The sequence below is a fragment of the Sorex fumeus genome, unplaced genomic scaffold, assembly GCF_029834395.1.
Source record: "Sorex fumeus unplaced genomic scaffold, SorFum_2.1 ptg000075l, whole genome shotgun sequence".
Classification (NCBI taxonomy): domain Eukaryota; kingdom Metazoa; phylum Chordata; class Mammalia; order Eulipotyphla; family Soricidae; genus Sorex; species Sorex fumeus.
In genome coordinates, this window is record NW_026606132.1 from 2,170,342 (window position 1) to 2,184,851 (window position 14,510).

The 14,510-nt window shown below is 42.6% G+C and overlaps 1 protein-coding gene across 1 annotated transcript in view; it reads left to right on the forward strand.

The window, feature by feature from the left end:
• The first annotated feature begins 253 nt into the window (after positions 1–253).
• Positions 254–14,510, forward strand: part of STK26 (serine/threonine kinase 26) — a 56,382-nt gene continuing 42,125 nt past the window's right edge. Inside the window, exons 1-2 of the mRNA XM_056130224.1 lie at positions 254–410; positions 537–687. Coding sequence (XP_055986199.1) covers positions 646–687 — 42 coding nt within the window. The 5' untranslated portion in view covers positions 254–410; positions 537–645. The remainder of the gene's footprint in view (positions 411–536; positions 688–14,510) is intronic.

Genomic DNA, 14,510 nt, shown 5'->3' on the forward strand with positions numbered 1-14,510 from the left:
CCGCTTCCCGGGACACCTAAACTCTTCGTCTCTCCCTCCAGGCCGAGTCGTGTCCCCACTCCCCCGACACCCGGGACCTTCCCTCTGCACCTGCACGGAGCCACCCCCTTCGCCGACTCCAACGGGCCCGGCCGAACCCTTCTGCCAGAAGGAGCCGGGACTCTCCAGACACCGCCCGGCAGCAACGGGACGGGGGCAGGGCCAACGGCGGGACCGCCCCCAAACTCCTCCCGGGCCAAGCGAGCGGGCGGGTGGCTGGGGCGCCTCCACCTCCTCTTCCTAAAGCGGCGAAGCGCAGACGAGCGGCATCACTCGAGCCCAGGTCGCCGGCACCGCCACACCCCGAGCCCCGCATCCAGGAAGCGGAGCTCCAGCGGAGGCGTCTACTTGGGTTGGCCGGTGCCAGAAAGGTAAACTGAGTCCCCGGGAGTCGCTCCCCACCCACCACCCCCGGCCCGCGCCCACCTCTGCGCTCCCCCCACCCCGGGGGCGCCGCGCCGCCCGGCCGGTAACCCCACTTCTGTGTGTCCTTCCAGGCCCGGGTCGAAAAGCCTCGGAGGGCCGCCCAGCTACCCCTGGAGGAGGAGCCAGCCCGAGCTCCTGGCGCCACCGCCGCGCGGAGAGCGCGGAGCAGCAGCCGCCTCCATGGCCCACTCCCCGGTGGCGGTCCAAGTGCCCGGGATGCAGGTGAGGAAGCCCGCCCCCCGCGCCCACGTGACCGCCGGGAGCCGGGTGCTGGCCCGGGGCGGCCCCGGGGCTCCCCCCGAGGCAGGGCTGGACTCGTGGGCCAGGTGATCGGGTGGCAGCATTGAGGCTCCGAGCGTCCCCCACCCCCAAGGCTCCTGGGCCAGGCGGTGCCTTGGCCCGGGAAGATGAGGAGTTCGAGGGGCGCGCGGCGAGAGGAGGATGGGGGTGCGGGGTGGGGGCGGCTGTTTAAAAATAGGCCCGAGCCCGAGAAGACACCTGCGCCCGCTGAGCCTTGGAAGGTCAGGCTTGGAAGTGGGAGGACTTGGGGAGAGATGGAGGCAGCTCGGGATCGGTGGGATCCCCAACTCCAGCCCGGTTCCCTCCGGGCTCCGTCCCCCCGCCCCTCCACCCGGCGCGCACACAGAAGTTGGGGCGGAGCGAGATCGGGGTGGGGGGGAGGAGGGGGGCGGTTGTCGGTGGCGGTTTTGAATTTGGGCTCTTCCTGTGTGCGCAAAGCGAAGAGCAAGAGCCGAGGTGACGACTTTTCCCCATTTTGGTGAACTTGCTGAAGGGCCGCCGACTTGTGTCTTGCTCCCCCACCTGGTCCAGCCCCGGAGCGGAGCGTGAGAAAATGCAGGGTCCACCGAAGGGAGGGGGAGCTCCCGGCTCCCTCCTACAGCCTTTCCCACCAGATTGTTGCATGTGGTTCAAGGCAGCTTTTTGTCCCAGACAAGGGAGTGTTGCGTGGGACCCAACTTCTTACTTGCGATCTAGCCACCCGGTCCCCGCCTCTCCACCCTCCCCACCATTCCATTTTCATTTCATTAAGGAAGAAATGAGTGATGTCCACACCCCCTCCTGTTTTGCTGTTGCTTTTTAAAACCGGTGCGTTTACTTCATCCTAGCAGGGCGGTGTGCTGCAAGTCTACCAACTTTTTAAGCATTCCCGTTTTCTTTGTTTTTCTTTCTTTGCTAGATTAAACGGCCCATTTGTGAAAAGCTCAGAGACTAGAAACACTAGAAACACGCGTTCTCTTTGAATGTGGCGAAGACAAACTTTTGTTGAAGTTTAGCTCAGATGTTTGGAGCAGTAAATCGACAACTTATGTTCCCAGTCCAAGTACTGGGGAATGGGGGCTCGCTTTACTAATTGCTGTATGGAATTCATCTCTCTCTCTTTTTTTTTATTTTTGCAGTAGTTGGTCACATTTTATGCATGGTCACCCAAAACTCCCCCAAACAAACAAACAAAACCTAGTAACTTTAAAAATACTTTCCCTAAAAAGGACTATTTGTGTTGGTCATCTCTCTATGCGGGGAATCGCGTGTCTGAAATACCAGGCCTTTGAACTGAGTTTAGGGCAAGTTTGTGGTGAGTCCCAGGAAACCCATGTGCATTTAATATGAAAAAGAGAGTGAGAGGGAGAGAGAGGGAGGGAGGAGAGAGACCGGAAATTGAAAGATATTAGGGCTATTTTATTTAGTCCCTTCAAGTTTTACGAAATGCCTCAAACTTCTTAAGCTAAGCTTCTCGCCCCCCTCTCCCCCGTCCCCATCCACCCTGCCCCACACCCCATTCATTCAGTTCTGCCTTTTATTATATCAAGAGAATTAATAGGAGGCGGTCCCGACTTCTGTTTTCTGTTTGGTGTGGAAGAAAGTGTGAGAAATGCCCCCATGGTGCACGCCTTTCCCTTCTTGAGAGAGTAGAAAGTTACAGATGGAAAGTTTGCCTCTGAGCGGCTCCACACTTCCCTCTCCATTGTGTGCACGCGCCTGCAGGCCTGCGGCACCCTTGTGGCTCTCGTTCATCAAGTTTGTGATTCTGAGGGCCTCTGAGAGCAGAGGGAAAGAATGCTTTCTGGCCTTTCTTTTCATTTGTGTGGACTTGAGTGGATGGATATGAGTTCTGATCTTTATTTCATTGAGTTAGGTGGCGTAGGAACAGCTTGCTGTTCAGTATTTCTTATATTTCCCTGCTTTGTTTCATGATCTGATTTGCCTCTGTTGAGTGTTTTGATCTTAATTCAGCTGGCTTTGTATGTGAACTGGTATTTGAAATTCCCAGTCCTGTTTTTGACTTTTGCCTCTCCAAAGTTGTGACGACTTTGCCTCATCTAATTTGGGTAAGGGAATCGTTTCAGTGTTAGCAAGAGAGGACTGTTCGTTTGTCCTCCTGCGTCTTATTAGGATGGTGAAGTATGGACTACGTTTGCTGTTCTTTGATTTAAGAGAATTGCAGAAGAGATGCCAAAATATATCATAAACTTAAAAAAATTCTCTTAGAATTTTGTTAGAGAAGTGGAGTGACTCTCAGTCCGAGTATTACTAAGGAAACTTCAATTCGCCATGTGTTCTTGGAATTACTATTTAGTATTTCCACAAATCGGTAAAGTGGTTGACTGGCCTGCAGCTTTTTAACAGTTTGTTTTAGAGAATTAGGAAGATTGATGGAAAAAATGATTTTTCCAGGAAAAATTTGACTTTACCCACAGTGTTTTTCTCTCCCTGAGGAGAGACATGAAGTAAGAACCAAGCTACCTGTTCTATCACTTAAGAATTCCAGCATTCCTGACTTTCAAACAAAGAAATTTCTGTTGCCACTAGTTTAAAATAGAAAAGAAACTTGGAGTGATGAAAGAAAACCCAGAGTTTGGTTCAGCTAAAACTCTTCCTTATGAATTAGTTATTCAAACTCATATTGTTGATATTTCCTAAGATGGTAGTAGTGAATTTTTTTGCCATATTCCACCAAATGTTAAAGGTCTGAATGCTTTGCATTTAATTTGTGCTTGCTTTTTAAGTATATAACTAAAGGAATTTTCCATACCAGGAGCTAAACTCTTGAAAAATACTTAAAGTACAACTTCAAGAAAAACAAGAAAGAAACCAATAAATCTGTTTCTTTCCACTCAAGTATTTATTCTCTAATGATTTAAAAGTTCTTTTCTTTGTAGTTTTCAGTTATATATCATACCTAAGTTTAAGATAGTTCCCCGTAGAAAATGCATCAGTAGTTTTTAAAGCTAGTATTCTAAATGGGTTGTTACTTTTTTTCTTATTAAATGGAGGTGGGAAAATAAGTCAAATGTTGAATTTGAAAATAAGTGTTATTATATTAGGCTTGATGTGATACCTCTTGTGAAAGAAGTCTTTTAAGTTCCTGGTAAAGAATTTAAATTAAACTCGTGTATCTTTAAATATTATCAAGGTCGTATGATTTTTTAAGTTGTTATTTGAGATGTGAAATGAAAAGAAACTTTAAGGATTAATAGGCACTTTATTGAAGGCTTGTATCTAAGAAGTAGAAAATATTGCCTTCCATTAGTAAGCCTGGGTACTATTCTCTGGGAAGGATACAGAAGTGCATGACATACTTTCTGTGCTTCAGTTCTTCAACTGATTTTGTGAATTAAATCTAGCATAGGAACTATATGATAATACAAATTCTATGATACTTGCACTATCTGAAAGGTTTGTTAATGACAGAGAAGAAGGCTTATAACTAATCCCAAAGGAATGTTAGAGTCCATACTGGAGAGGGCATTTTCAGGCAGGGAAATAACCTAAGCAAAGGCATGTTAGCAGGGAAGGGCATATCCTTAAGTGTGGGTGTGCACACACAGTCTTTCAGAGTGGGATAAAATCACTTGGACTATGATAAAAAAATTCTTCTAAAGAAGTAATATGAGCAATGATTGGAAAACATGATTGGGTCCAGAGTAGTACTTGGATGTTAGGTGAAAATTCTAGGCCTTGGGCTAATTAAACAATTCTGAATAAGGGAGACTAAATGAACAAAGTTAGAGAAATAAAATTTCTGATATTGCACAAATGGATGAACTAGAAGCATTGTCTGATTGCTTTCAGTGGACCTAATACTGTGATGAAAAATGCAGTTAATAGGCTTAATTCCCTAGTTACAGAAGATGGAAGCAAAGCCTTTTTGTAATGTTGAATATGGACAAACTATGGTACATCTGAAAGATACTGGAAAGTCAAGGGAAAAACACCAGGTCAGAAAGTGAGTTAACGATTTCTGTCCTAGACTGGTGGAAATTGCGGTAACAATGGGATAACAAAAACCATGTAGAACAAGGGCCAGCTGTGTGGCTCCATGTTAGAGCCTATACCTCACACGTGTGAGATGCTGGGTTTGATTCCTGGCCTGGCAAAATAACAATAACGAAACTGTAGAATAATATACCAGTTAGCTTGATTGTGGTAATGGTTTCAAAGTTATATGTTTATGCCCAAGATTGTCACATTATATATACATATGTAAATTTTTGTCATCTTAATATACCATTATAAATTTGTTTATGATTTTTAGAATTTTATTATTATTATCCCACAGCTGGTGGTGCTCACGGCTTACTCCTTGGTCTGTGCTCAGGGATCACTCCTGGTGGGCTCAGGGGACCCCAGAGCCCACCAGGAGTATTGGGAGTCAAGCGCTGGGACGACTGCATGCAAGGCAAACACCCTGCCCAATATACTATTACTCCAACCCCCAAACTTTGTTGTTTTTTTAGGCGTCCATCAAGTATGTGCTATAGGTGCGGAGTGTTAGTTGTGTGTTCCACTTTTATTGAGCATTTACTATGTGCTAGTCATTTCGCCTGAAACTGAAGGGTAGTAATTGACAGGGAGGGAGAGGTTCCAAACATCAGCAAATGTGGAAGTGCAGCCTCTCATGAGACAAGCAGCATTGGCCAATGATTAGCAATAACTTTTAAGATGCATGAGAGGATGAGAAATTGTGTCCGGATTGGAAGGGAATTAACTGAAGGAAATTGTTTTAACTCTTATCCTGAAATCTGAATTAGGAATTCTGCTTGGTGCCAGAAACTGGTGTGTGGAGTTCTTACCTTATTCATCTGAAGAGACTAGTCAGCTTCACAATTTGAGGAGAGAAGAATTGTTTTGCACTGATAAGCCCAAACCATTATCCTTGTGGAGCAGTGGTTGATACAAAGATGTTGAATATGCTAATGATAATGGCAGAAGACTAGCTGGAATAGAATAATCAAAGACAACTCTTAGGTGGGAGAATTGGAAGTAATTGGAAGGTATGGGTTAAAGTCTAGGGGCTGTATAGGGAGAGTAAACAGGAATTGGGCATGATAGGACATGTGCCTTGAACATTAATGAGGGTCCTGAAATGGCACTTCTGTACAAAGGTCTATCATGTACCTTCTATGCTTGAGTCACAGAAAATGAGAGAATATAATTTAGTTGGTACTTAGGAACCATTGAACAATGTCATACTGTTTTTTTATTCTGCTTTTCATTTATTCAGTGACCTTACAAAATGGGGAATAATAAAAGCTGCATTTCCCTTTGCCTCGATGAAATGTTATTAGGATGAATTAACTGTCATCTGTGAAGTATATTTTGTACTCCTTTATAATAGCTGTTGTGATGTATGTGGACTGTTCATCCTGCAAAACAATACTTGGCTAATCACATGAAAACACGTCATTATCTCATCTCTCTCCTGCCTGATAACCTACATTTTTGTATTGAAATCTGGTGTTTTCCTCAACCCCCTACACCACCATCACTGGACTCAGTGTCCTTTGCTTAGCTTTCCAGACTTTGTTATCCAACTCTTCTTAGTTATCATGATCACTTCTCAGCAAGAAATACCTTTTGTTCTGCCATGCCAATTACATTTTCAGTAAGTACTGACTGATCAGGGCTGGAGCGATAGCACAGTGGGTAGGGCATTTGCCTTGCACGCGGCCAACTTGGCTGACCTGAGTTCGATTCCTCCGCCCCTCTCGGAGAGCCCGGCAAGCTACTGAGAGTATCTCACCTGCACACACGGCAAAAGCCTGGCAAGCTCCCCGTGACGTATTCGATATGCCAAACACAGTAACAAGTCTCACAATGTTACTGGGCCCACTTGAGCCCGCTTGAGAAAATCGATGAACAACAGGAGGACATCACTGTGATTTCCTACAGTGATACTGACTGATCAAATGATACCTGATTTCCAAGGTCTCCATCTTACTTTCCCATTGAACTTGCCTGAGAGTTGCAGGCTACCGAAGTCTTCCTCCTTTCTGAGTGCTTAGTATATTTACCGCCAGTAGCAGATAGTCCAATCCTAAATTAATATACTACCTTAAATTTCCCCTAATTATGTATACTTGTCTCTAAAACTAGGTTATAAATTTCTTGAAGGCAGGGCCTCCTGTATTTTACTTTTCTTTGTACCGTTAGGCATAAATTTTATGTAACAGTGTTAGCTAATGAGTGCAGTGCAGAATAGACTTTTCTAACATTTCTCAATTCTGTTTCTGTTCCTTCAGATATATTATGTAATGCTTGAATTCTTTTAGTTCATGAAGGCTAATTAATGTGTGCACAATGTAGACTTTTTATACTTGCTGAAAAGATTTAACGAAACATACTTGTAACTAATCAGCTGTCCACATACTGAAGCTCTCAATCCCTTGCCTACCAAGACCCTTAAGAGAAAAAGGAGCCTCATTACTTTTGTAGTAACTAGGACTGATTTCAAACAAAATTGTGTCTTTGGGAGAAATAACCTCTTGTTCTTTCCATCTGTTCCTACCTTCCCCTGAAAACAAACAAACAAAAACCCATTAACGATCACAGAACAAATCTAGCACAACATTGGCAAGTCTGCTAGATTTGAAAAAGAACAAAATACTAACAGAAATAAAAGAATAAATAAAAGGCTATGTTATATTTTGATTAGAAACATCATTATCTTGATGTCATTCTCCTGGAAATGTCTTTATTAATTTCATAAAGTAAATGAAAACAAACAAATAAAATAAAATTTTCTCTATCTTAGCTCCCTCATTAGTAAGACTCTGATGAATTTTATTCATATGAAGATGTTTTTGATTAATGGCTCAGTGTGTGGCCTCTCCCACCCAAGGTTTACATTTAAATGTTATACACTTTATATACACACAAAAAGAAATCTAATCTTAGAATTTCAGGCACTTGATGCTACTTTTGATTGAGTTGTGTCTTTTGGAAGAGTGGTGACTTTGTTATTTATTTCTAGAAAATGAATGTAAGAGACAAATTAACACCATGTAATGCAGCAAGGTATTTTTCATTTCATGGAATTTAGACTGAAAGAATTTGTTTTTAACCACGGGTATATATAAAATAATGTTTTTGGTTGAATACCATGAGGTAACTCACCTTTAAAGGAACACAATTCAGTAAACTATGCTCATCTGAAAATTGGAAATTTTAGATATTATGTAAATTTCTTACTTTGTTATCTGCCATTTTGGATTAAGGTAGATACACAACTTTGAATTAATGTCTATAGAAGTCAAATCTTTTCAAGATATATTCATCTTAGCAATCGTAAGAAATACGTGATCTAACAGGAAAATGCCTTAAATTTGGATTAAAAAACAAAGAGCAGGGGTGTGGTACAACAGTAAATCAAGTGGGGTCCTTGTCTTATATGCAGTGGACCCAGGTTCAATCCCTGGCACCACATAAGGTATCCTGCAGCCCTGCCTTGAGTGATCCCTGAGCACAGCTCAAAGAAATAACCCCAGTCCAACCTAAAAACACAGTTCTGGTTAGTCTTACCCATAGTCCTCTGCATTTTCCCTCTCTAAGCCCCACATGATTGAGGAGAACCATCTAATGTACACCTTTAGAGTAACTGGGTGGCCTAGTATATAGAAGATTCTCAATACACTAAGAGTTAGTTTGTTGGAGTCAGAGATACAGGCTGCTGCTGAGAACTCGCTTTCTCCTTTTCTGGGCTGGTTCCAGCATTCCCCTGACAACAGCCCCCCTGACCTTTTTCTTAATTTATCATCTGATCATGTGTTCTGAAATAATCAGATGTGCCATTGGTATGGTATAGTTCTGAATGGTCCAGCAAAATCTAGACCAAATTATGACTCATACTTTCTGGGGACTAGAGAAAAAAATGTAGATAGGTGAACGTTGCAAATATTCTACTAATCAAAACTATAATTCTGGGGCCCGAGCAATAGTACAGCGAGTTGGGCATTTGCCTTGCAAGCATCTGACCTGGTTTCAATCCCCAGCAGACCATATGGTCCCCCAAGTACTGTCAGGAGTAATTCCTGAGTTCAGCACCAGGAGTAACCCCTGAGCATCGCTGGGTGTGAGCCACCTACAAAAAAATTCCAAGGGGCCAGAGAGGTAGCACAGCAAATGTGGCTCTAAGATGTAGTAGCCAGGGCTTCCTCTTGGCTTGGCGCTCAGGGATCACTCCTAGCAGAGCTTGAAAGATATATGGCATGCCGGGATTGAACCCGAGTCATCTGTACACAAGGCAAGTGTCCTACCTGCTGTGCTATCTCTATGGCCCCTTGGAATTACATTTTTAATAAGTAGAATATTTGCGACTTGTTCATCTATCTACATTTATCCTAATCCTCAGAAAGTATGAGTCACTAGATAGATATGTATCTATCTATCTATCTATCTATCTATATATATATATATATTGTGTGTGTATATGAGTGTGTGTGTATATATATCTATATAGGCTTTTTGGGTCACATCCAGCAATGCTCAGGGGTTAGTCCTGGCTCTGCACTTGGGAATTACTCCTAGAGGTGCTCAGGGGACCATATGGGATGCCAGGGATTGAACCCTGGTTGGCTGTTTGCAAGGCAAATGCCCTACCTGCTATATATACTATTGCTCTGCCCCCCAAACATATATATTTTTCCAAGTGTTCACTTACCTCTTTTGCAAGTGTTCATGTATCTTCAGATATGTGTTATGCATATTGTGTTTTTGTCTCTTTCCTCATGAAAAAAATGTGTACAGAAAAGTTTTCAAAATTGTGTTGTGATTTATTTTTTTTGGAGGAGGTGGGCACACCCAGCAGTACTCAGGGCTTAATCTTTGCTCAGCTCTCAGGAATCATTCCTCATAATGCTTGGGGGAACATATAGGACTCCAGGGATTAAACTTGAGTTGGCCACGTGCATATCAAGTGCCCTATCCATTGTACTATTGCTCTGACCCCTGTTTTGTGACCCTTGTAACAAAAATTGTGTATTCTTAGTGGTATTGAGAAAAGATTTGTCCCTCTCTCTTTTAACCTGCTTTTGAAAGAAAGCGAGGGAAAAAATATCTGTTCAAGTGTTGTCAGTTTAAAATGCAGAAGACTGGAATAGGTGTTCAAATTAAACTATCATTGGAATTTTCAGTTTGTTTAGTACAAAACAATGGAGTGGCCAGACAAGGAGCAACAGTTGCTTTGAATTACAGTAACTGCTTCCCAGTATTAACTTAATGAAGTTTGACTGGATTTAAAATCCATACCACATTATGTATTAGAGAATTTCTCAGCATAGTAGTGAATTACCCTACCAGGTTTCAGTAGTGCTAAGTAACTCAATCCTAGAAGAGAATTTTTGGCAGGTGGAGAAAATACTTTAAGGACATCTAGTCACATCAAGATTTCTCTTTGAAAATGCATTTTTGCGTTGCTCTGTTAGTGCCTTTTATCCCCTTCTCCCAGCTTACCATTAAACCACTGGCTTTGGGACATATCATTTTACAGCATGTTATATTATACTAGGATTTTACTGCATGATGCTGTATCGTATAAATAACATAACAGCGGGTTATGGCTACACAATCAGGTGGGGCATCAGCTGTTGTTAATGCAAGAAAATTTGGGGGATCTGAGCTAACAGAAACCGTAAAGTCATAATTTCTTCCCAAAGACTTTGCCTCATCATCACTGCTGCCCACTATAGCTGGGAAAGTTTCTAAACTCCCTGGTCTCAATTTCCTGCTGCCTGCCTTAACTTGAAGCAGAAGCACAAAGGAAACCAATCAGCAAAGCATACACACATGCAACTAAGTATGGTGATAGAAAATAGAACTTTGACCTCTGCGGTTAAGAGAACTCTAGTCAGTGTGTCTGGCAGCCTCAGGGAAAGAAACATATTTCAAATGTATGCTTTTTAAGTGCTGCTGACCCCATGGGAAGAACAGTTTGTGAACTCATTAATTAGGGTCCTGTTTGCTTCTTGAGTTTTCCTTAAAATCCTTTGAACCGACACTTCCTATGTGCCCGTCCCCATAAAAAGCAGTCTGTTGGACTTGCTCAAAGTTGGACACTGGTTATCCAGGTTTAGTATTTTTTCATATTAGTCTTCATGAAACCACTGGGTATGATTTCAGCGAGAAAGCGCTTAGCAGGGTTTGGAAGGCAGCATTTGTGTAAGACATAGAGCTTTCTGCCTAGCTTTGGAGATACAGAAAGGGTAAGAGAGTTTGACTTCAAGGAGTTTATGTTATAACTGCAAAGAATGCCATGTAGACTTTAGAAATCTATCAAAGCAGAACAATAGTGATTAATCCCAAATGAGATAGAACCCTTCCAAAAGAGAGCAAACTGAGGAAGAGAATGATCCTTTCGGGAATACCTTTAGTCCAGGTGCTACTATTTCTACCAGCATACCATATTGCTTCTAGACAGAGCTGCCTTTAACTGACTTTTTTTTTCAGCCAACATATTAGGATTTATTTAAGTGGGTGTGGAACCCAGACATTGGTAAAAATATCCTTAATGTCTTAGGATATTCTACTGTGCCACTGCATATTAGTGCATTTAAATTGTTCTTTTTATTGAGGTATAATTGACAGATAAAATTACATTAATTCAGATATCATTACATAATGATTCAATGTTACATTTTGCAAATAATCTCACAATAAGTTAAGTCAACATAGTTAAAAATGGAAATAAACATCCTGGTACTTATCTCGGCTATTCTTGGGTGTTAGTCTCCTATTTTGTTACTTTATGTTCCCCAGATGAATGCAATCTTTCTATGTCTGTCCCTCTCTTTCTGACTCATTACACTTAGCATGATACTTTCCATGTAGTACCACTTGTATGTGAATTTCAAGACTTCATCTTTTCTAACAGCTACATAGTACTCCATTGTGTAGATGTACCAAAGTTTCTTTAACCAGTCATCTGTTCTTGGGCACTCAGGGAAATGCATGCTGAGAGTAGACTATAGACCGAACATGATTGCCACTCAATGCCTCTTTTGCAAACCACAGCACCCAAAGGGAGAGAGAGAACAAAAGGGAATGCCCTGCCACAGAGGCAGGGTAGGATGGGGGGGTGGAGGGTGGGAGGGATGGGGGGATGGAGGGTGGGAGGGATACTGGGATCAGTGGAGGTGGAGAATGGGCACTGGTGGAGGGATGGGTGTTCGATCATTGTAGAACTGAAACCCAAGCACAAAAATTTGTAAGTCTACAACTGTACCTCATGGTGTTTCACTAATTAAAAAATGGAAATAAAACCAGATAGGGGTTGGAGAGAAAATACAAGGGTAAAGGCACTTGCCTTGCATGTTAGCCGACTTTTAAAAGACAGCAGGAAATGGGCACAAGTAAAAGATACCAAGTTCCTTCCATATCAGAGGTTTAAGGTGAGTGCTGCTTGGCCTAAATTACATTAAGGCCAAATGATAAAATACCAAAACTAGGGGCTGGAGTGATAGCATAGCCGGTAGGGCATTTGCTTTGCACCTGACCAACCCAGGTTCGATTCCCAGCATCCCATATGGTCCCCCAAGCACCGCCAGGAGTAATTCCTGAGTGCATGAGCCAAGAGTAACCTCTGTGCATCTTCGGGTGTGACCCCCCCCCAAAAAACGCAAAAAACTAAAAATTCCAAAAATATAAAATGTTTCCTCTTGAGGGAGTGGAGCATTAGTACAGCGGGTAGGGCGTTTACCTGGCATGCTGCAGACCCAGGTTCCATTCCTACCATCCCATATGATCTCCTGAATACCATCAGGAGCCGTTCCTAAGTGCAGAGGCAGGAATAACCCCTGAGTATCGCTGGGCGCGACCCCAAAAAGTCAAGAAAAATGTTTTCCTGTTGAGAAAACAACCCTTATAGGACGTGGTGCTGTCTCTGTGCTGGACATGGGAAGATGAGCACAACTCCGCGCCCCTCCCCCACCCCACGTAGATCTAATTGTATGCTCTGTTATGCACTTGGTCTGTGGAGGAACCATGAAGCTAGTCCTGATGTAGGGCAGTGGGAGGGAGCTGAACCCTAGTTTCATCTATGACATATACTTTTTCACTTTGTCTACAAGCAAGCGTTTTTCAGCAGGAAAGTAAACTCCTGAAAGTAATATGTTTTTTGTTTATTTGTTTTCTGAAGATTGCATTAGGCTTCTGACCCAACAGGCTGGGTTGGATAAGGTGAAAGGCTGGATATAATAAACATATATTGTAATATCCGGGCTTTAGTTGATAAGGGTTTGATCTAGGGCAGTGATAATCAAAGCTGAACATGCATCTGAACCATCTGGTGGGTTAAAAACAGACGGCCAGTTCCCAGTTTCCAATGTTTCAGATTTGGTAAGGTTTTGTGGTGGGGTTTTTGAACTTATATTTCTGATGAGTTCCCAGCTTCTATATTGGTATAGAGACCACTCTGAGCACCACTCAAAGAATAACAGACTCTGAAGAGTAATTGGGTATAGAAAAGGAAAAATGTATGAAAGGAAAAGAGTCAGAGGTATATCTGAGTGTAGGGGAGAAAATAGGGTTCGTTTTTCAAATGTTGACTGTGAAACACATTTCCAAATAGGAGCAATTAGTAGCAGAGTTGCTGTTAAATAGTAAAGATGATGGCGGGGGAGAGATAATATGGGGGATAAAAGGCTTGCCTTGCACTCTGACTTCGGGTCTGTCCTTGGGCATCGCATATGATCACTTGACTCCTGCCAGGTATGGCCCCCAAAATCAAACAAAAATAAGAAGTAAATATGGACATCAAAAGCCCTGTGAAGTGGTAGTTAGTAGATGAAATTGTGACACCTTAAAACTATATCTCATATCAAATTCGCCACAGGTAGCTTGCTAGGCTCTGCTATGCAGGCGGGATACTCTCGGTAGCTTGCTGGGCTCTCTAAGAGGGACAGAGGAATCGAACCCAGGTAGGCAGCATGCAAAGCAAATGCCCTACCCACTGTGCTATCACCAGCCTGTGGCTGGGAATTACACCTGGCTCTACACTCAGGAATTCCTCCTGGCAGGCTTGGGGGACCATATGGGATGCTGGGGTTTGAACCCGGGTCAGCCACATTAAAAAATTTTCACTATATAATCTCTCTAGTCCCTGAACTTAACTTTAGGTTCAAAAATACAGTGTCCAGAATCCTCTGGTCACCCATGATATTTCCTGTTTCCCTCTCTCCAGATAGGTTTGATAACTCAGTAACTGCTCTTATCCTTGAATATCTGACATTTTTTATAAGAAGATGAATTCTATTTATACTTGTAGTTATGAAACTAACTTGACTAAAGCAAAGTAAAATGCCAGTCTCCTAAATGACACTAAATGGCAACATTTCCCCTAAAGACACAAATTTTAAAGACTTTCAATTTTAATGCATCTCACTAATTTGTATTCTTCAGAATCCTTTTCCATCGCCCTATTATTCATACCACCTACCCTTAAATCCCTGGACTTAATAATTCTGGGCTGTTACATAAAAAATATCCACTCATTCATCCCCATGATATCCCAAAGACAACTTGTGTTTATACATATAAATTCCTGGAGGGGAAAGGAAGTTACTTTCAAACCACTTCCTAAATGGCCTTTCTGACACCAGCTTCTGCTCTCGAAAGTATTCTCTCTACCTGTCAGATTAATATTTTTTTTTTGCCAATAGGTACCCTGCAGAAAATTTAAGAGTTTGCTTAGTTCAAAGGATTAGGATGGAAAGAAAGAGAAGAAAATAAGACCTCCTTAATGAGTTTTCCAA